The sequence below is a fragment of the Coregonus lavaretus genome, assembly GCF_964263955.1.
Source record: "Coregonus lavaretus genome assembly, chromosome: 40".
NCBI classification, from domain to species: domain Eukaryota; kingdom Metazoa; phylum Chordata; class Actinopteri; order Salmoniformes; family Salmonidae; genus Coregonus; species Coregonus lavaretus.
This window is the reverse complement of record NC_140027.1, coordinates 122,887-146,586: the sequence shown is the minus strand read 5'-3', so window position 1 is coordinate 146,586 and position 23,700 is coordinate 122,887. Positions and strand designations below refer to the sequence as shown.

The following is a 23,700-nucleotide window of genomic DNA, read 5'->3' as shown; positions in this document are numbered from 1 at the left end:
TATGTTCAAAGACTAGAACAAGGTCAAGTTCTAAGAACATCCTTTTGTGTTGTTCTCTTACAAACTACACAAGTCTGATGTCCAATAGTCTCACAGCAATAAATCAAAGGCCATGAAAGTGTGTTAAAAACACCCACACCCTTTGGGTCTCTCTCTTTCTCTGTCTGTCTGTCACCTATTCTTCAACCCCATAGCCCTTTCAGCAATCTCACACATCACATCTCTTCCCTACTCTGGCGAGATGCTGTGTGAAAATAGCCTACATAACAGAGAAGGCTGGTGGGAGGCGCTATAGGAGGACGGGCTCATTGTAATGGCTGGATTGGAATGAATGGAACGGTATCAAAACACATCAAACATATTCATTCCGTTCCAGCCATTACAATGAGCCCATCCTCCTATAGCTCCTCCCACCAGCCTCCTTTGCTACATAGTCCTATGCTCTAGAAGGGCATAGGACAAATTCCCCTACCTACAAACCCCAGAGCACCAAATCCATCTCCTCAAATCCAACCCTCCTCATCGGAATCATCTCCCGTCCCTGAGAAGAGTGAGAGCATCCATCCGCCTACACCACCCCGCCACGCCTCTAAAAATAATGAAGGGTAGAAATCTCTGAACCCATAGCTGTGGCTTGTTCCCTCACTTATTTTCTGGCCTATTCTATCCCTATATCTACTCTAATCTTTTACTGAACATTCCTCCTCTCCTCTCCTCTCCTCTCCTCTCCTCTCCTCTCCTCTCCTCTCCTCTCCTCTCCTCTCCTCTCCTCTCCTCTCCTCTCCTCTCCTCTCCTCTCCTCTCCTCTCCTCATCCCCCAAAAAACAAGCATCAGAAATCAACTCACCCAGCGGGGTCCCCACAATTAAAATCAGGGGAGGTGGGCGTAATGACGGGTGTGATGGGTTATGGGTAATTTCATGTCTTTCTGGCGGCATGTGTGTTTGTTTGTGTCTGTGTGTGTAATGTGTGTGTTCTTGTGTGTGTGGGCGTGCACGTGTGTGTTAGTGAAATGAGGGGTTCCGTCTGAAGTGGAGGAGCAGCAGGACGTTGGTGGTTGGAACAGAACAATCAGAGAAGCTTTCTGCAGGTACTACAGGAGAGCTCACGGGGAGCATCATCTAGGCCTGCACTGTACACATGTCCATCTCCACAGGGGTACCGGTACTCAGACACAGACACGCATACAGGCTGCTCTCTCTCACACGGACAAAAACACACACAGACAAAACAAGAAAAGATGCACTCACAGACACACACATTTGCACACACTGTACATGTACACTAACACACTCACAGAATTATACAAGCAATCATACACCCCCCCTCAAAAGCACTTTCCCAAAAGGTAAAATCAACACATGACTCACTCTTAACACGAACACATACTACATCTATCTTTACCAGGAACAGGACTCGCAAATTAAATGACGAAAACGGGTGAAAGACGGTACACTTTTAAGAGAGGTTATTAGTCCAAACAGTGTTTGTGTGTGTGGGTACATTTTTAAAGGAGAGGTTATTATTTAGTTCAACCTCTGCCTTTACGCCAGGCGTCACTGGAGTCACTCCAGAGTCCTGGCCTCTTAAACGCTCGCTTTAATTTTAACAAGGAGAAGGAGAGGTGAACTATAATAGGCAGGGAAAGGAGAATAACTTGACCTCCGACCCCTATCTCCCTTTTATAGACCACAGGGGTGACCTTGAGGGAGGAGGATGAGAGGGGAGATTGATGGTGGCCATTTTGCTTAATTAGCACACCAGAGAGTGAGGGAAAGGAGGGGGAATGTGGTGGGTGAGGTAAAGGGTGAAGGGTGTGTGTGTGTGTGTGTGTGTGTGTGTGTGTCATCATTATCTCAAACATCAATGCAATCCTTCAGTGAAACCCTCTCCATCCCCTCTTCCTTTCTCCCAAACTTCAGTTTAACCCATCATTAACACACACACACACACACACACACACAGAGTTGAAAGTCAAATTTCCTCCATCCATATAGGGCTATAAATAGACACTGGGCTAGATGATCCAGGATAGGCCGGTCTGGAAGATGATGATGAAAGTCCATAAATGCGTAAGCAGCTGACCAATAAGAACACAGTAGCAGCTGTGGTTCATATGGGGAAGGAAGAGATGTGGGACTTTGATGACAAAGCACATCTAAGAGACCTGCTTCAAATTCACTCAGTCTTAGCCTGTGATTTGAGTCACTTTATTATCTCTGTAGGGGAATGCGCTTCTAAACCTGTCAAGTACATTGCTAAGAATAATGGTGCTTAGCAGTTACATATATAGTTGTATCTATTTAAGGGACATCTATGACGCAAGCGATTGAACCCTTTTTGGTTCTATACAGCACTATTACATCTAGCAGTGTGTAACATGTAACTCATGCATTCTTACACCCCATTCATCCATTGACGAGAGCCGGCTTGAACAGACAAGCCCAAGTCGCTAGTTGATGATCAGATAAGAGGTCGCCATGGAAACTGGGGACTTTCACTTTTCAGAAAAGCTACAGGGTCCCAGAATGTGACCGAGAAGAAGTGGGAAAAGTGCTGAAACACCCAGAAAGAACACTACCGTGTGTGTCTCTGTATGTGATGTCCCATAGGCTCATGGGAGCCTATCTGACCCAACTGTCTGTTTTACCCCAGATTGGGAAGATAAGGAGAGAGGGAATCACAGAGGGAGGGAGGATACGGGGTGCTCTCTTTCTTCCTACTTTCTTTCTCTCTTACCTGGAGCAGGGGCAATGGGACGTTCCCTTCTTTCTTTCTTTCATTTTCTTACCTGGTTCAGTGCAGTTTTTATTTTCCTCCTCCTCCATGCTGCTATTACTGTCCAATGTGTCCTCCTCCTGCAGCAGCCTCCTGCCTCCCCATCGCTCATTATCATACGTGGTGGGGCTGGATATGTCATAACCTACGAGACACAGGTAGAGGGGGCTTGAAAAGCGGTAACCACGGCATGTTCATCAGGGCACATCGAAGCAAAATGTTTTGCAACACAAAACGAAAACAAGCATTTGTTATTGGACCAGTTCAGTAATAGTCTGAGGAGGATCCTTTTATGTCAGTGTCTTTGGAGAATGTTGAAGTTATATTTGTCAAGTTATTATGCACTGAGAAATGAAACAAAGGGAAAGGACTGGGGGCAGAATACATTGCATTGAATCACACAAAATGCCACTTTAATCATGAATGCACTCTGAATAAAGAGCACATCTAGTGGCAAAAAACAGGGCACAGGATTCATTCATTTTCTTCTTTGGACAATGCTAAACCCACAGTAACCTTTTTAGCTTGCTGACCACATGCCTGACAGACACAAAATAGAAATGCTTTGAATAAAAATCAGAGGCATTCAATTGTCCTATAGTTAGACCTTGAGGCATGGCTGAACTTTCCACCGGGCATCATCACCTTTGATTCTGTACTCACAAGGCAGGCAGCGGGCAAAGGGCATTGCGTGCCAACATTCAATGTGTATTTACCTCCTCTCACAGACACAGACACATGCACAGACCATGCATACACACACACACACACACACACACACACACACACACACACACACACATACAAACACACAGAAATAACAAGCATAACGCACCAGTGACTAACGTGTCACTGCCTGAAAGGCGTTGAGTACTTCTTCGCTAAGCTCAGAGAACATAACACACACACACACACTTCATTAAGTGGATCATAAATAATCAACACAATTAATTGAAATTCGGGCACGTTAATTAAGAGTTTAACAGACAGGCACACAATGGGATGTGGAGAAATGCATTAGCTGGAGTGTCATTTTCGGTTTGAACACACACACGCACACACACACACACAGTAGTGTGTGTCCCTGTTGCATTGCATTCTTTCGTTACCAGGATGCGCACACTGACATAGCAGTGATGCACAAATCATGAGTATGAAATATGAATATTCATATACAAGCACCAAGCCTTCTGTCCCTGTTCTGTAATGAAGATTCAATGGGATATAAGTGACAGCTCACTAAAAGCAAACGTCGACCTTGAATAGCAAGCTGTTTTAAAGTTAAAGTGCTTTGTATATAGTAGGAGAGGAAGAGAGAAGGAGTGGACAGCTTTTCTCTCTCTGTAACCTGGAGAAGTGTTTTTAGTATACCCCTGGGTACTCTGCCCTGATTTCAGCTGAGCTGCAGTATAAAACACCTGAGCTTTACAGGAGCTGTATAGGCAGTAATTATCTGACACATGAATGCATTTGTTTGTTCAAGGTCAACATTTGATGAATTCCATTTGATGAACTCCATTGTAATTTAGTTTACCTGAACTTACTAAGGTTACTGCAACGCATTGAATGTTTTTTAAAACCAATTTGTGCCAGTGGCATATAGGACTTCCTGCAATTATAACATTTGATCAAGATTGTTTCCTCAAATAGACACAGGGGGCACATGCCCCCTCAGATTTGTCCTGTTTAAAAAAATATACAGTATATATATATACAGTATATATATATACACAGTATATATATATATATATATATATATATATATATATATATATATATATATATATATATATATATACACACACACACACAGTGGGGAGAACAAGTATTTGATACACTGCCGATTTTGCAGGTTTTCATACTTACAAAGCATGTAGAGGTCTGTAATTTTTATCATAGGTACACTTAAACTGTGAGAGACGGAATCTAAAACAAAAATCCAGAAAATCACATTGTATGATTTTTAAGTAATTCATTTGCATTTTATTGCATGACATTAGTATTTGATACATCAGAAAAGCAGAACTTAATATTTGGTACAGAAACCTTTGTTTGCAATTACAGAGATCATACGTTTCCTGTAGGTCTTGATCAGGTTTGCACACACTGCAGCAGGGTTTTTGGCCCACTCCTCCATACAGACCTTCTCCAGATCCTTCAGGTTTCGGGGCTGTTGCTGGGCAATACGGACTTTCAGCTCCCTCCAAAGATTTTCTATTGGTTTCAGGTCTGGAGACTGGCTAGGCCACTCGAGGACCTTGAGATGCTTCTTACGGAGCCACTCCTTAGTTGCCCTGGCTGTGTGTTTCGGGTCATTGTCATGCTGGAAGACCCAGCCACGACCCATCTTCAATGCTCTTACTGAGGGAAGGAGGTTGTTGGCCAAGATCTCACGATACATGGCCCCATCCATCCTCCCCTCAATACGGTGCAGTCGTCCTGTCCCCTTTGCAGAAAAGCATCCCCAAAGAATGATGTTTCCACCTCCATGCTTCACGGTTGGGATGGTGTTCTTGGGGTTGTACTAATCCTTCTTCTTCCTCCAAACACGGAGAGTGGAGTTTAGACCAAAAAGCTCTATTTTTGTCTCATCAGACCACATGACCTTCTCCCATTCCTCCTCTGGATCATCCAGATGGTCATTGGCAAACTTCAGACGGGCCTGGACATGCGCTGGCTTGAGCAGGGAAACCTTGCGTGCGTTGCAGGATTTTAATCCATGACGGCGTAGTGTGTTACTAATGGTTTTCTTTGAGACTGTGGTCCCAGCTGTCTTCAGGTCATTGACCAGGTCCTGCCATGTAGTTCTGGGCTGATCCCTCACCTTCCTCATGATCATTGATGCCCCACGAGGTGAGATCTTGCATGGAGCCCCAGACCAAGGGTGATTGACCGTCATCTTGAACTTCTTCCATTTTCTAATAATTGCGCCAACAGTTGTTGCCTTCTCACCAAGCTGCTTGCCTATTGTCTTGTAGCCCATCCCAGCCTTGTGCAGGTCTACAATTTTATCCCTGATGTCCTTACACAGCTCTCTGATCTTGGCCATTGTGGAGAGGTTGGAGTCTGTTTGATTGAGTGTGTGGACAGGTGTCTTTTATACAGGTAACGAGTTCAAACAGGTGCAGTTAAAACAGGTAATGAGTGGAGAACAGGAGGGCTTCTTAAAGAAAAACTATCAGGTCTGTGAGAGCCGGAATTCTTACTGGTTGGTAGGTGATCAAATACTTATGTCATGCAATAAAATGCAAATTAATTACTTAAAAATCATACAATGTGATTTTCTGGATTTTTGTTTTAGATTCCGTCTCTCACAGTTGAAGTGTACATATGATAAAAATTACAGACCTCTACATGCTTTGTAAGTAGGAAAACATGCAAAATCGGCAGTGTTTCAAATACTTGTTCTCCCCACTGTGTATGTGTATATATATATATATATATATATAGTACCAGTCAAAAGTTGACACACCTACTCATTCCAGGGTTTTTCTTTATTTTTACTATTTTCTACATTGTAGAATAATAGTGAAGACATCAAAACTATGAAATAACACATATGGAATCACGTAGTAACCAAAAAAAGTGGTAAATCAAAATATATTTTAGATACTTCAAATAGACACCCTTTGCCTTGATGACAGCTTTGCACACTCTTGGGAATTTTCTCAACCAGCTTCACCTGGAATGCTTTTCCAACAGTCTTGAAGGAGTTCCCACATATGCTGAGCACTTGTTGGCTGCTTTTCCTTCACTCTGCCATCCGAAACATCCCAAACCATCTCAATTGGGTTGAGGTCGGGGGATTGTAGAGGCCAGGTCATCTGATGCAGCACTCCATCACTCTCCTTTTCTGTAAAATAGCCCTTACACAGCCTGGAGGTGTGTTGGGTCAATGTCCTGTTGAAAAACAAATTATAGTCCCACTAAGCACAAACCAGATGGGATGGCGTATTACTGCAGAATGCTGTGGTAGCCATGCTGGTTAAGTGTGCCATGAATTCTAAATAAATCACAGACAGTATCACCAGCAAAGCACCCCCACACCATAACACCTCCTCCTCCATGCTTTACGGTGGGAAATACACATGCAGAGATCATCCGTTCACCCACACAGCGTCTCACAAAGACACTGCGGTTGGAAACAAAAATCTCCAATTTGGACTCCAGACCAAAGGACAGATTTCCACCGGTCTAACGTCCATTGCTCGTGTTTCTTGGCCCAAGCAAGTCTCTTCTTATTATTGGTGTCCTTTAGTAGTGGTTTCTTTGCAGCAATTTGACCATGAAGGCCTGATTCACACAGTCTCCTCTGAACAGTTGATGTTGAGATGTGTCTGTTACTTGAACTCTGTGAAGCATTTATTTGGGATGCAATTTCTGAGGCTAGTAACTCTATTGAACTTATCCTCTGCAGCGGAGGTAACTCTGGGTCTTTCATTCCTGTGGTGGTCCTCATGAGAGCCAGTTTCATCATAGCACTTGATGGTTTTTGCGACTGCACTTGAATAAACTTTCAAAGTTCTTGAAATTTCCCGTATTGACTGACCTTCATGTTTTAAAGTAATGATGGACTGTCGTTTCTTATTGCTTATTTGAGCTGTTCTTGCCATAATATGGACTTGGTCTTTTACCAAATAGGGCTATCTTCCCAGTCCCAAAATAATCGCAACATAGTGCCTATGCAAAGCCCTCACTCTATCGCTCAAACTTATTCCAGAGTCTGCCTGGCAACTGGAAATCTTTGCCAGTGTGTGTGCGTGTGTGTGCAGGCTACGTGCCTCTCCTCTCTGAAGCATAGGTTACTGTAGCCTACTGACGTTACAAGAGTGATTCAGAAATTAGGGAGAGATGTTTAATTAGAGAAGAATGGATGGACTTTTCAATGCTAGTTAAGGATCCTATACTTATCACGTTTCCCATTGGATTTATTAACTACAAAAAAGGTAAACGTGTTTTTAATTCTAGTGCTGCTCTGCACACACAAGCTTGTTAGCTAGCTAGCTAACATTTGTGCTGGTCCAACGTTAAACCAACTCGGAAGTTCAACGACATTCAAAGTTTCCCTATAGAAGCCACTCCTCCATAGGTATAATTATGTGGGCCTAATTCAGATAATTAATGTCATAACAAGATGCCCAGCGCTTCAAAACAAGCTTCCTCCATCCTCAACCTCAAAACTTCAGTTGCATCGCACGCTCTACACTGTGACATGCAGCACAGTGTGTGTGTTTGTCTTTCATTATGATTAAACCATACTGTTGCGTCAAAATACAATTTGCTCTTAATGACTTTCCTATACAGAATAAATTGCTTACCTGCTCCACAGCAAACTGCTCTATCCGCACTGATTGGTGAAGTAATTTAATGTCGAGCTATATATATATATTTTTTTTTTCAACGTTTTAAAAAGGAACAGAAAGGAACGATGTAAAGCGTTACTATTTTTGGTTGGAACCGGTTCAGAACTTTATGTTTGCAGGTCGGAACGGAACGAAAATAAATAATGGTTCTGTTCAGAACGAAACCATTGGAAAATTATTTTGGTTCCAACCCCTGCTCTAGATTGCAGGGAAAAAGCTGTTTCAGGTGTTTGAAAAATGAAAAATCCCCCCCCCCCCCTAACCACACACACACCAGCCATGTATGTATGCACACATGACTAAGTCGCTTTGGATAAAAGCGTCTGCTAAATGGCATATTATATTATATCCATCCTCACCTACTCTGTGCCCCCTCAGATTTTGGGGGTGCATGACGCCCCTGACCACACTCCAGTCCAGTTCACAACTGTGAAAAATGAGACCAACTCAAAAGTAGCCTACAGTTAAACACAATTTGCATGATGTGCGAAATCAATGTAACATTGTATTGTTACAAAACATGGTAACAAAACAATGGACTCTATCGGCTACATTACAGCCATATGGAACTCCCTCTTCAGCATTCCATCCCCCAACAGAGGGGTAAATTGATAAGCCTACCCTCACCTGAATTTTCTGCTAGGTAGGAGAACCCCTTGACGAAGAGAAGCATCCCTCCCAACAAGCATATTTGGATCAAAACCAACTCCTTCCGCTTTTTCCGTCTCGCTTTGATCTTTTTCTGGTTCAGCATCACTTGTGGCGGGCGATTCCGGGGTCGGACGCCGGCTGGAGGCATCCTTTCCGCGGCTTCTTCCTCGTCCATGTAGCGGCCGGGGGGGGTGTCTTGTAAAAGTTTCAAGTCGGTATCGTTGGAAAGTCGCGAGTGTTGAGGTGTGGACTGCAAGGTTTGTTTTCCGTAAAAGTTTCAAGTCGGTATCGTTGGAAAGTCGCGAGTGTTGAGGTGTGGACTGCAAGGTTTGTTTTCCTTTTGAAGTGCCAGGGCTTCTTGCTTCTATGTCATATTACATTTTTATCTCATGCAATATAGGACAGGCGGCAGGAGCGCTCCATGGATGCGACTGCGAGATTGCTCACTGATTTGTATGGTGATGTGATTGTTGGATGCTGTGTCCGACGAGAGAGAGAGAGAGAGAGAGAGAGAGAGAGAGAGAGAGAGAGAGAGAGAGAGAGAAAAAGATATCAAATGTGCAAGCTGTTTGATGTAGAAATTGCCTAGAGACAGTGAGAGAGTATAACATTCCTTTTTTTCAAGGCTCGGTACACGCCTATCACTACCCTCTTCTTGGAAAGGTTTTTTGCGTGAGGTTGGCATTAGTACATGATAGCTGAATTACATAAGTTAACATAAACATATATTCAAAAGTTGTTTGTGCCAAGGCCACCTTATTGAATATTTGAGTAGGCTATAGCCTATTATGCTACATTACATAATATATCTATGAATGCATTGCTCATGGATTTTACATTCATTTCTATCTATGTCATCAAATAAGATGGACTGTGATTACTTTACAGTGGGCAATCATTAGACATGCATGCTTTGAATAAACAGGCCTAGCCTAGTGAAAGGCTTCACATAATGTAAATTATATGAAATGAAATAAGACAACTTTTCCTCCAAGCAAATTATATTAGGTTATTCACATAAATTATGAAAATAAATAATGTTTCTAGGATATTTATAATTTTAGGATAATATCTTAATTCTGGCAAACAGTCACTCTTGATTGTGAGGTTTGAGTTTTCTTATAAATAGCACTGGAAAGTTTCCAGCAAGAGTGGAAAAAGTGGTTAGGGCTCTTGGCAACTAGGTTTCATTGTGCCTCCTTTAACCCTTTGAGGCAAGGACTGGCGAGAGAGGGAGAGAGAGAGAGTGAGAGAGGCAGACAGAGAGAGAGAACCAGAGAATGAAAGAGAGAAAAAAAAAAGTAAAAAGAGGTGACAAAAGGTGGTGAGAAAAATTGAAAAAAGTAGCATAATAATGCAACAAACAAGAAAGATAATGCTTTATGTCTCAAAAGGGTTGTCCTCTCACACTAGTATCTTATAAGCTACCTGACTACAGAAGGAAGTATGCCATTGTACTGTCATGAGAAAATACACTAGAAACAAAAGCCAGACATCACACAAAACCAAACCTGCCATGGACGCAACCCAGATGTGGTTTCGTGCATAAAACCAAACCTGCCATGGACGCTTGCCTATAACCTGTAGAGAGGAAGCCTGCACTCAACCCGGGCATGGAGTTATTTAGTATACTAAATAAGATGAATTCCCAAAGTCTCCGAGGTGCACAAAAGAAAAGAAAGAGGGGGAGGAAAGGGGGGGGGGGGGGGGGGCACAAATTAAATCCAGTTAAATTGTTTTTCCATAGCCAGTGGGGTTTGGCAAGAGTCTGGCTCACACACGAGGGGTAAGATAAAGCCTCCGAAATAAACAGACAACCCCAGACGCTGTAGCAGTCTCAGATGTAGCAGAATGCCTGGAATTTAACCCACTTTCCCATGTCCAACTGAACTGACACCGCGCCCAGACACAGACGTTGATACACACGCACACACATGCACGTGCACACTTGTAGTACAGTACTGAGATCCACAATGAAACATTATCAAAGACGGAACAACTCACACAAACTGTAGAATACCCCCCCACCATCAATGAGTCATGGCAAGTAGGGACCCCAATACACACTTGGAAACACACACACACAGTCTCAACTATGCACCATTAAAATCCAAATAGCTTTCATCACTTCTGCTGTACTGTCTTGATTGGTGTCTACATCCATAATCCAGCAGTCACTTCCCCTGTTGTGATGAAACATAGTCGGGGGCTGTCTACCCTTTTTGGGATCACACACACATACTATGGTGGTGGAGCGTAGAGCCTCCTAAAACAGCAGTAGAGCCAGACATATTTGGGTCATGTCTTGTCTTCCCCCTCATATGATATCTCCAGAGCCTGACGTTGTTTCTCAGTTTCCTCCTGTTCTGTTCTCAACCAGAAAAACATGGGAGAGAAATCTCATCCCAGCACAACATCACGCTGCGAGGGCGCAGCAGTTCCTGCAGGCCAGGAATAGATGTTCTGTCAACTAAATACTGGAGTTTTGAAGGTATTTGGGTTCAATTGGAAGGTAGGTGTGTTCCTCCCTAAGAGCATGTACACACTCACACACAGACAAGAAACACAGCATAGGTCCACACACCATGTTTTCTTTTATAAAATGACAACATTTCCATTCGAATCCACTAAACAACAGCATAGCATATAATGTTCATAACATTCATAAATATCAAATTAAGACAAGAACTCCAAAAGTAAGGTGAGGGAATCTCCTCCATCTCCATCTTGTGATGCCACTTTCCCTCTCTGCCATAGGTGCCATCGCATTTTGGGTGGAAGGTTCCATGTCTTTGAGTAGAGGAAGACAGTGGCAGAGAGGGTACAAGGCAGAGAGTGCCACTGTTGTAGAGAAAGATAGAGAGGAAGAGGCCAATAAGTTCTTACAGGAGGACAGTCCAGAGTCACGTCTCACAGTCTCTGTAGATTAAGTCCATTTTGGCAGACTGGGCTCCTCCCATCATCAATATAGTAAATCTATAAGATACAACACACATCATTATCAGTATATTCATATATGGAACATCAATTAGCAGGTGCCATTATCCAGAACAAATGTCCTCAGAAGAGAGGATGAAAAAGAAAAGACAAGGGCCGAACAAGAAAGAGAAATAAACATCAGAGCTTTTTTTCACCGTGAAGCCATGATCATTTTCATGAAGCAATAACTGTCTTGACAATATAAAGCGGTCACACTCAGAAAGAGCTGATTCATCTTCCCATTCACTCACCATCTACGGTTAGCTGCAAGGCTAATCTACTGAATTCCTCTCTGAGGAAACTACTGAAGCAGCTAGTCTGTTGTTGTATTGGACATAGTAGCATTGGACATTGTAGCATTAGTAGGAGTGGTGGTAGTGTAAAGAGCAGTAGTTGTAGTGGTGAGAGCAGGGCGATTCTTGCAGTAACAGTACCACAAGAACGTTTCATCTAAATAGAACATTGTAGGCAGGAAGGAAGTGAGGGAAGATAGGGCGGAAACTTGTCACAAAATGACTCTAATCATTCTGAGACACACAGTGGTGCACACTGCTCATGTTTAAGTCATAGTAAGCAAACCTCAGGGAGACAAATATCCCCTTTAAAAATAAAGTGACTGAACTGAGGAAGCGAGAGAGAGGAGAGGAAAGGAGAGTAAGAGATGAGGATGAGAGAGAGCATTTCTCTACCTTCAAGTTCAAGTCTGAGCTCGCTTATCACACACACACACACAGAGAACTGCTGCCTTTGCGTTTCCCCCCCGAAAGTGAAAACAACAACTCTCAATCTGTCACACTCTACCTCACTTTACCCCTCTCTGTCCCCCTCTGGGCTTTCGCACTCTGTCAGACAAAGTGCCCTTATGTAACCATCTCGGGGAGGCCTTGCGGATGTCTTGCGGCATATTTCTTTAGTCTCTCTCCCTCTCTCTCTCTCAAAGTGAGGGGAATACAGTGTCCTCACCACCGGGGAGTCTGGGATACCGCCGGAGGCAGAGTACGAAGAGCCATGAGGGACATGGGGTGTGTGTGTAAATTACATATATTGTATGTACCGTGTGTGTATAATGTGTTTGCGTACGCATGATGTAAGTGTGAGTGTGCATGTATCTGTGTATGTATGTGCATGGTTATGAAAGAGAGAATGCGTCACCCAGTAGTGACGTCGTGTGGTGGTGTGTTCGCTCCGATGCCACACCAACTACACCACAGGTCACTGCACTTTGACCCCAACACGGGGTAAGGCGGGGTCGCGAATACACCACAACACAGGCTCGGGCAAGCAGAGGCTGACTGACTAAGTCAGTGACTTCACTTCTCGGTTTTTAAACGAGTAAACAAACAAACGCTGGGGATGAATGGGGCGGTGCACAATTGGCCCAGCGTTGTCCAGGGTAGGGGAGGGAATGGCCGGCAGGGATGTAGCTCAGTTGGTAGTGCATGGTGTTTGCAACGCCAGGGCTGTAGGTTCGATTACCACGGGGGGCCAGTATGATAAAAAAATTAATAATAATAATCATGTATGCATTTACTGACTGTAAGTCGCTCAGGATAAGAGCGTCTGCTAAATGACTAAAAATGTAAAAAATGTAATGAATAAGAGCAAAGCCCTCTAATCTGGGGATCTGAACAATTGTATAAGAAACAGCCTCCTTTTGGATTTCACTACAATGGCAACAATAACATGGAGCCATTCACGACCAGGTGTAGTACAACATTCACCAATGTGGATTGAAGTGGTTCCATTTCATCCATGTATGTGCAATACATAGAGGACCTCCAGAGGCTTGAATAAAGGACCAGCGACGTAAAGTGTTTTGTACCAGCACTAGATACAGTGAGGGAAAAAAGTATTTGATCCCCTGCTGATTTTGTACGTTTTTACCCTCAATACTTATTTCCCTCATTAAGATGCAAATCAATTTATAAAATTTTTGACATGCGTTTTTCTGGATTTTTGTTGTTGTTATTCTGTCTCTCACTGTTCAAATAAACCTACCATTAAAATTATAGACTGATAATTTCTTTGTCAGTGGGCAAACATACAAAATCAGCAGGGGATCAAATACTTTTTTCCCTCACTGTACCACTACTTTAACCCGCCCTCACCCCTCCAAAACAGAGGACAACTTTATTGGTTATTTATTTGTACAGTTTTTTTATTAGTACTATAGCACTAACTGTACAGCAGGTTGGGTGTGTGTGTGTGTGCGTGTCTCTCTCCAGGCTCACCGTGCTGCCCTAGGTCTCCCTCTCTGACGACACGTCTCCGTCTGCTCCACTGCTGGCGTTAGGGTCCTGTTCTCTGGGGTGCGGGGCGGCCCTCTCCCTGCCTGACTCCAAGGGTCCTTTAGAGCGCGTCTTCTCTTTCCGCTGCTGCTGTTTCTCCTGCTTAGCAAGCTGAGAAGAAATACAGAAATAAAGTGTTGAAAAGAGAAGGACAAAACTTTGATTGATCTAATGCGTTAGTTGGGACCTGAGTTTTTCATGGTCACGTGACCTGTTTTTACTGGTCAAGTCACAAGTCCATGAAAAACCCAGGGACCTAGCTATGTATAACTGTATAAAATAATTGCCTACATAAAAACAAATGTTCACAGAAGAGAGGATGAAAAAGAAAAGACAAGGGCAGAACAAGAAAGAGAAATAAACATCAGAGCTTTTTTTCCACCGTGCTGCTATTTTCAGAAGCCATGATCATTTCCATGAAGCAATAACTGTCTTGACAATATAAAGCGGTCACACTCAGAAAGAGCTGATTCATCTTCCCATTCACTCACCATCTATGGTTAGCTGCAAGGCTAATCTACTGAACTCCTCTCTGAGGAAACTACTGTAGCAGCCATCTCTGTTCTGCTCAGTGAACATTAAACAACAACTCTACACTAAAGGTACACAACTACCCCTGAAAAGGGCTGTAAACATACATGCTAAAACTTTCATGAGCACCACAGGAAATATTTATGACTTAAATGTCATGCTAAAGCCACAACATCCCACAAACAACATCCCACAACATCCCTTCATTATTTAAGGGGAATAAGACTCCAAAACCACTATGTATCTAGTTATCCCCGTACCAACTCCATCACGGTTAGCTAGCTAGCAAATTTTTCTCATTACACCTCTCAATGATACCATCCTACCCAGGGTGTCGTGTTGCTTTGAAAAACCCCAATAAAAATGATTACAAAAACGATCACATGACATTTCAGTGATTAAGACCACTGTTTCGTAGTCAAAATTACTTTCACTGAACAATGGAAACAGGATAACTTGATTTAATGCTATTGTTTTCTAGGCTCTGCTGTCCCTCTCCTAGTATAGGATAAAGCTTCTGATTCATGGAAAGGGAGAGTGTGTGTGTATGTGTTTAAGCTGCTCCCCCAGTTGACCCGTGATCCTCTCAGTCTTGGCATACTCCCCTCTAACTGCACAACAACATCCCAAACATCCAAAACAGACAAGATTAAAATTCTGAGGACTGCCGCTTACATCCATTGGATCGAGCAGTCAGCCAAGTTTACACACACACAGACACAAAGACCACGCATGCACACACGCTCATACACACACACACGGAAGTGACTGGAATCACATTCAGGAGGTCTTCAAAAATGCTTAAATAACTAAAACACTACAATTTCAAATGACTCACTGAATAAAATACAATGTGAAGCGGACAGTTTAGGAGAAGCAGGGAGGGATGTCCCTACATGGCTGCTGCTATTTGCAGTGGTCCAGACTACTTTCTGCTGTTTGGATGGTAGAGCGATGTCTTAAAGTAGATGTGGTGGTGTAACACATTAATCTAGGCTTTAGGTCCTTCAAATCCTACTGTGTTACACAACAGGACTGGGAGATACTGTGGAATCAGCAGTGTTACCCAATGGTTATCCATTTGTCATGTTTAAGGATGGATCGATTGCCTAAAATAAAGTTAAATGACCTTTCACATAGTTTACCATTCAAAAACAGATGCACAGTAATACACAAAGGTTGGTTTCATGGATCAGGATTAAGCCTAGTCCTGAAAGCATGTTCAATGGTGAATTTAGATTGAGCCAGGAAACTGGCCCTAAGAGAGGACATCCATTATTAATATAACATTGTGGGTGAACTTGTCACTCTTAGGCTATACATCAGATCTCATAAATCATTATTCCACATTAAAATATATTTCTTAGCCAACATGGCCCGAGTCTCCCCTGCGGAGGCTGTCGTCATGGTAACAGAGTGCACAGTCACTCAGGAGTCAACCGATCCCTGTGGGGAGAGTGGGGGCACCCATGTGGTGGCGACTCGCCCCCTCCCCCTTGCCCTGACCTGCCAATCATATGTTATGTCGCCCACACACACACACTTCTGACACATGACAACTCAAACCTTTCAGAGTGTGTTTTGGCCAATCAGTGGTCTTTCAGCTAGGCCAGAGGGGTGCTGGGACAGAGCAGGACAGATTCATGGGATAAATCAGTACACATCTACAGTATCAGGATCGTTTTTTGTACCAGGGACTGGGAAATCTATGGTTCTCCTCCTTGGAGCCAGGTACAAATATTACAACAGAAAACTGACCAACTAAATGTCCGACAGCTATCTCAGGAACCAGTAAGCCACATTCCATGGAGCGGTGCCGGTCTATGGACCAGAGATTGACTAACACTGCACTAAGAAAAGCAATAGTGCAGGTTTGCATGTTGATCAGGATCTGTTCTCCATCTGTTACTACCAGGAGAAGTTAGACCTGCATCACCACCTGCTGGAGGATAGCAGGATAGACAGTGAGTGCTGAGAGAACTTCTGAACCACTCCAAACAAATATAGTCTAGCAATATACATAGCCTACTAAAGGGAGACTCCGCAATATGACACCATCATACACCATGGGCCAACTTCTTCTTGCAGAAATCAACAGCATCAACAACATCAACTGTACCTGTTTGGGGTCCATGGGAGCAGAAGGAGACACCAGCTCGATGGTGACTGGTCCGTCATTCTGGATGTGAACCTGCATTTTGGCCCCAAACTGCCCGTCTAAAAACACAAGACAAAAGGAGAATGTAAAGGTTAACCTTAATACATCCTCCTGTTTCCCCCCCCCTTCCTCTATAGGCCAATATAAATGACAACGCTTAACGTTTCCATCCAGTAATGGCCACTGCAGTTTGCTTATTGTGCATATTAATCTATATCAATGATTTACAGTGGGGGGAAAAAGTATTTAGTCATCCACCAATTGTGCAAGTTCTCCCACTTAAAAAGATGAGAGAGGCCTGTAATTTTCATCATAGGTACACGTCAACTATGACAGACAAATTGAGATTTTTTTTCTCCAGAAAATCACATTGTAGGATTTTTAATGAATTTATTTGCTAATTATAGTGGAAAATAAGTATTTGGTCACCTACAAACAAGCAAGATTTCTGGCTCTCACAGACCTGTAACTTCTTCTTTAAGAGGCTCCTCTGTCCTCCACTCGTTACCTGTATTAATGGCATCTGTTTGAACTTGTTATCAGTATAAAAGACACCTGTCCACAACCTCAAACAGTCACACTCCAAACTCCACTATGGCCAAGACCAAAGAGATGTCAAAGGACACCAGAAACAAAATTGTAGACCTGCACCAGGCTGGGAAGACTGAATCTGCAATAGGTAAGCAGCTTGGTTTGAAGAAATCAACTGTGGGAGCAATTATTAGGAAATGGAAGACATACAAGACCACTGATAATCTCCCTCGATCTGGGGCTCCACGCAAGATCTCACCCCGTGGGGTCAAAATGATCACAAGAACGGTGAGCTAAAATCCCAGAACCACACGGGGGGACCTAGTGAATGACCTGCAGAGAGCTGGGACCAAAGTAACAAAGCCTACCATCAGTAACACACTACGCCGCCAGGGACTCAAATCCTGCAGACCCAGACGTGTCCCCCTGCTTAAGCCAGTACATGTCCAGGCCCGTCTGAAGTTTGCTAGAGTGCATTTGGATGATCCAGAAGAGGATTGGGAGAATGTCATATGGTCAGATGAAACCAAAATATAACTTTTTGGTAAAATCTCAACTCGTCGTGTTTGGAGGACAAAGAATGCTGAGTTGCATCCAAAGAACACCATACCTACTGTGAAGCATGGGGGTGGAAACATCATGCTTTGGGGCTGTTTTTCTGCAAAGGGACCAGGACGACTGATCCGTGTAAAGGAAAGAATGAATGGGGCCATGTATCGTGAGATTTTGAGTGAAAACCTCCTTCCATCAGAAAGGGCATTGAAGATGAAACGTGGCTGGGTCTTTCAGCATGACAATGATCCCAAACACACCGCCCGGGAAACGAAGGAGTGGCTTCGTAAGAAGCATTTCAAGGTCTTGGAGTGGCCTAGCCAGTCTCCAGATCTCAACCCCATAGAAAATCTTTGGAGGGAGTTGAAAGTCCGTGTTGCCCAGCGAGAGCCCCAAAACATCACTGCTCTAGAGGAGATCTGCATGGAGGAATGGGCCAAAATACCAGCAACAGTGTGTGAAACCTTGTGAAGACTTACAGAAAACGTTTGACCTGTGTCATTGCCAACAAAGGGTATATAACAAAGTATTGAGAAACTTTTGTTATTGACCAAATACTTATTTTCCACCATAATTTGCAAATAAATTCATTAAAAATCCTACAATGTGATTTTCTGGATTTTTTTTTCTCATTTTGTCTGTCATAGTTGACGTGTACCTATGATGAAAATTACAGGCCTCTCTCATCTTTTTAAGTGGGAGAACTTGCACAATTGGTGGCTGACTAAATACTTTTTTTCCCCACTGTATAAGCAGGTGGCATTTCAGTACAACAGGGATATGGGAGTGGAGGGTGTTAAGACACAATAAGACAGGAAGTTTATACTTAAATGTTCCCCTTTCGCCCAGGTATGCTTAGATTTATTACACCATCTGCCCACGAAACCAGTGGCTGGGTGTTGTGTTCTAAAAAGTGCCGAATCATCTTGTTTCTCCCACTCAGGGGATTGGACCTTGGCAATGAGAAGATTAATTAGAGAGCTTGTGTCCCACTACAAGCAGGGACACAGAGTTTCTCCACTACACCTTCTCCCTGGTGGCTTGACCCAATTCAACACCAAACACCATCACCAACTACAACCTGATAAAAGAAAACCACCCCAATGTGGAACCACCATAATCCTTGCACTGTGACCCATAGAATTAAATAGAACACTGTTTATCTATATGCTGTGACCAACGACTTTATAGACCCAATTCACCACCAAACATGGCCTGACAAAACCACCCCCTACGTAAATTAGATGTGTGGAACCACCATAACCTTTACACTGTGAACTATGACCTTATAGACTGATGTATGTAACCTCTGTTTCTACCGGAAAGCAGGCGATTAAACTGATTCCGAGCCTTTCAGGTAAGGAGTGACCTTAAGGATATAGGCTACTGCATGTGACCCTGTAGTCTGGGCTATTTCCCATAGGAATGCATTGGCTTATCTACCCTAACCCTGGTCAATCCTTAAACTAGTGTCTCAATTCCCCAAGCTATGAACAGCAACCCTTCTATTCACTAGAGTTCTCCAGGTGTTTGTGATATTGACCTTTTGCTATCAATTACACTGAACAAAAATATAAACGCAACATGGAAAGTGTTGGTCCCATCCTCGACTAACCGGTGCCCCCGCACTTTGACTCGGTACCGGTACCCCTCGTATATAGCCTCGCTATTGTTATTTTACTGCTGCTCTTTAATTATTTGTTACTTTTATTTTTTTATATATCTTTTTTTGGGTATTCTTTCTTAAAACTGCATTGTTGGTTAAAGGCTTGTAAGTAAGCATTTCACTGTAAGGTGAAGGTGAAAACCTGTTGTATTCGGCGCATGTGACAAATACATTTTGATTTTATTTGATGTTTCATGAGCTAAAAAAAGAAATCCCAGAAATGTTCCTTACGCACAAAAAGCTGATTTCTCTCATATTTTGGGCACACATTTCTGAGGAGTATTTCTGTCTGTAATAACACCCTTTTGTGGGAAAAAACTCATTCGGATTGCCTTGGCCTGGCTCCCCAGTGGATGGGCCTGGCTCCCCAGTGGGTGGGCCTATGCCCTCACAGGCCCACCCATGGCTGCGCCCCTGCCCAGTCATGTGATATCCATAGATTAGGGCCTAATGAATTTATTTCAATTGACTGATTTCCTTATATGAACTGTAACTAAGTAAAATCTTCGAAATGTTGCGTTTATATTTTTGTTCAGTGTAGCTTCACATCTTTGCTTGAACAAATGACCTTTTGCAATCCATCATAACCCTGATCGAGCAAAACATTGACCCAATGCTATTAAATATTAAAACCACACACTTTGAAGAATGCTGACGCTTTTACCATCTATTAAATACCCAAGATAATTGTGCCTATTAGCTATCAAATTGATATCTTCATTTAGGCTTTTCCTATCTAGTGTCTTATGAGAGTCCATTTCTCTGTGCCCACAAACTGCCTACACAGCAACGTGTCCTCAACACTTTCGGGCCACTGGATGTGAAATTCTGTTCAATAGTAGTCTATTTTTAAAACTCTATATATGGCTCATCTTGTAGTGTTAGCCAGGGATGCTCACCCAGCCCAACTCTTTATCAGCCCAGGCCTGTAGATAGATATAGTAATATTGTAATATACACTGAGTATAACAAACATTAGGACCCCCCCCTAGCGCATCTACTCGCGACAGCTCATACTGTAGCCTTAATACGGACCAGTTCAAACTGAACGACACAGATCCATATATGGCAATGTATATTTGCATATAGGCCTACTGCAGCTCTGATTGGTTATGGCGCACCGGTCTGTGTAGAGTATGGGCCTGAGTCTTGCCTGTCAATGCAACAGAATCCTACTCCAATGCGCTCTGCCTACAAGAAAATATCTTGCATAGTTAGTTTTGTATACCAAGTCTTGCATAGTTTGTTTTATGTCGGTATGTTACATTGAAATTGGTTAACATTGCGTTGATTCGGTCACAATTCCCACAGTAGAGCGAAATGTTGATAGTGTTAACTAAAGGGGAAAACTCAAGAACGGTGAGTGAAGTTTAAACTCATGCTTCTCTGGCCGGGCGGATATTTCTTCTGCTCGGCAGTCTGATGGGAGCTGCATGCAGCTTAGAGGGAACACTGATACCCAGACAGTTGTACAACTGAATGCATTCAACTGAAATGTGTCTTCCGCATTTAACCCAACCCCACTGAATCAGAGAGGTGCGGGGGGCTGCCTTAATCGACATCATCGGCACCCGAGGAGCAGTTGTTGTCGCGGTTAACTGCCTTGCTCAAGGGCAGAACGGCAGAGTTTTACACCTTGCCGGCTCGGGGAATCGAACAAGGAACCTTTCGGTTACTGTACCAATGCTCTAACCTCTAGGCTGCCTGCCGTGTATTAGCCAGTGATACCGACCCACCTTTGATCATCTCAGGCTTGTATAGTAGCTTGTGATATAGTTATAGCAGCTGATATAGGCCTAGTACCTATGTAGCAGACTTTATGCCTGCAGTGTCAGTCAGTGATGTTCACCCATAGTAATATTGTTTTCTATTTAGTTCTGTGTGTTCACCCACCTTTGATCATCTCAGGCTTGTAGGTGCTCCTCAAGTGTTCCAGGATGTTATTATAGAAGGGCTGGGCCAGCTCTGCAGGCATGGCAGCATGGAAATCAGGCTTGTTACCCTTAAGTATGCACTGTAGAGTGAACTGACTGACACATAGGACTTCATATTCCCTGTCAATGACGCTTTTGCTCCACGCCCGGCCGTTCTCATCCTCAAACAGACGCAGGTTGAGGATCTTACGAACCCTGAGAAGCAGAGAGATGCATTTTGGGGCATAGAATTTGTAGAAATATAGAACTAATTTAATAGAATCTTATTGGGCTAAATACAAACTTATTGGGCTAAATACAAAAGAATACCTCTAAGTGAATGCTACTGTTTCTTACAAATTCCTATTACAGATATGAACCTGACCTGGCCCATATGCCCTGCCTATGTAGGCGAAGGCCTACAATACTGTAGTGCACAGACAATGTTTTGTGACTGAATGAACCCACACTCACATGTAGTCAACATCCTTCTGTGTGTCCTCCATGGATATACCCAGCAACACACACAGTCCTCTGCCTATTGAGCTGATCTGCAGCTCTCCCACTGTAACAACACAGGACAGAATTATCAAATCAATAAAATAATGTAGTCCTTTTCATATTCAGTGGCAGACACATCCTCCTCAAAAAGTGTGGTTAATCTAGCACACACTGACAGTCTTGCAAGTAGTGGTAGGCTGTTACAGTACAGTATCTGGGAGATTCAACAAAAAAGTGGGAATTACATTTACTCCTGAGGTGCTGACCTGTGGCACCCTCTATAACCACTGTGATTATTATTTGACCCTGCTCGTCATCTATGAAAGTTTGAACATCTTGAAGAACAATCCAGTCTTAATGGCCATGTACTGTTATAATCTCCACCCGGCACAATCAGAAAAGGACTGGCCACCCCCCAGAGCCTGGTTCCACTCTAGGTTTCTTCCAAGGTTCCTGCCTTTCTAGAGAGTTTTTCCTAGCCACCGTGCTTCTACATCTACATTGCTTGTTCTTTGGGTTTTTAGGCTGAATTTCTGTATAAGCAATTTGTGACATCACCGGATGTAAAATCGGCAGTGGTGGAAATAGTACTCAATTGTCATACTTGAGTAAAAGTAAAGATACTGTACCTTTATAGAAAATGACAATAGAAAGTGAAAGTCTCCCAGTAAAATACTACTTGAGTAAAAGTCTATAAGTATTTGGTTTGAAATATACTTAAGTACCAAAAGTAAATGGAATTTCTCAAATATACTTAAGTATCAAAAGTAAAAGTATAAATCACTCCAAATTCCTTATATTAAGTCAACCTGTGGAACAATTTTCTTGTTTTATTATATTTACGGATAGCCAGGGGCACTCAGACATAATTTACTAACGAAGCATTTGTGTTTACCGTAGTGAGTCAGAGGCAGTAGAGTAGAGTAGAGTAGAGTAGAGTAGAGTAGAGTAGAGTAATGTTCTCTTGATAAGTGTGTGAATTGGACCATTTTCCTGTCAAAATGTAACGAGTACTTTTGGGTGTCAGGGAAAATGTATGGAGTAAAAAGTACATTATTTTCTTTAGGAATGCTGTGAAATGAAAGTAAAAGTTGGCAAAAAATAAAAATAGTAAAGTACAGATACCTCAAAAACGACTTAAGTAGTACTTTAAAGTGTTTTTACTGAAGTACTTTACACCACTGAAAAAGGGTTTTATAAATAAATGATTGGATAGCCGTGCGGCTACCAAGCTAGCTAACGTTAGCAATCCTCTGTGCTGCCTGCAACATGCCTACCGGTGAAGAATTACCATTCATTGACACTATGAGCGATATAGAAAATAATAATAATAAGTAGATAGCGTTACTCACCTGACACGCTCGCTGTTGTCACTCTTTGAATGATTGCCTTCATTGTTTTGATTAGCTCGCTTCTTAGAATGAATCAGACTGAAGTGGTGCACTTTTCCCATGAAACCTTGCTGCGTTGTCAGAGGCATCTAGCGGCAGCAGGTGGCAGTAGATACATTTTCTTACATTTTACATTTAAGTAATTTAGCAGACGCTCTTATCCAGAGCGACTTACAGTTAGTGAGTGCGTAATTTTTTTTCTCATACTGGTCCCCCGTGGGAATCGAACCCACACCACTGGCGTTGCAAGCGCCATGCTCTACCAACTGAGCTACATGGGACCATATCAGACAGAGGATGAAAGTGCTACAAAGACCTTTTGTACTGATTCCTGGGGTGAAATTTGGGTTTTGCACACCTACTGTACTGTCATTATAAAAATTTTCAAAGGGAAGGGA

General features: G+C 42.9%; 2 protein-coding genes across 3 annotated transcripts in view; both read right to left on the bottom strand.

The window, feature by feature from the left end:
* The window catches only part of LOC311113340 (sodium/potassium/calcium exchanger 3-like), a gene marked incomplete at its 5' end in the record, with an annotated part of 47,423 nt that extends 38,456 nt beyond the window's left edge, over positions 1-8,967 (bottom strand). The window contains 2 exons of the mRNA XM_084156557.1: positions 2,792-2,923; positions 8,769-8,967. Coding sequence (XP_084012683.1) covers positions 2,792-2,923; positions 8,769-8,967 — 331 coding nt within the window. The remainder of the gene's footprint in view (positions 1-2,791; positions 2,924-8,768) is intronic.
* A 2,398-nt stretch (positions 8,968-11,365) lies between these two features.
* LOC311113423 (D-aminoacyl-tRNA deacylase 1-like) lies at positions 11,366-23,391 on the bottom strand. 2 transcript variants are annotated; one of them, XM_084156634.1, is made up of 6 exons: positions 23,264-23,389; positions 21,885-21,975; positions 21,391-21,626; positions 16,710-16,807; positions 14,003-14,170; positions 11,366-11,633 (listed from the first exon to the last, which is right to left on the bottom strand). In XM_084156634.1, the coding sequence occupies exons 1-5, from the start codon at positions 23,304-23,306 to the stop codon at positions 14,012-14,014; spliced, it is 627 nt and encodes a 208-aa protein (XP_084012760.1). In that variant the 5' UTR covers positions 23,307-23,389; the 3' UTR covers positions 11,366-11,633; positions 14,003-14,011. The 2 variants fall into 2 exon arrangements, with proteins under 2 accessions (XP_084012760.1, XP_084012759.1); XM_084156633.1 differs by having other exon boundaries at positions 11,369-11,768; positions 23,264-23,391.
* Between the last annotated feature and the right edge of the window lie 309 nt (positions 23,392-23,700).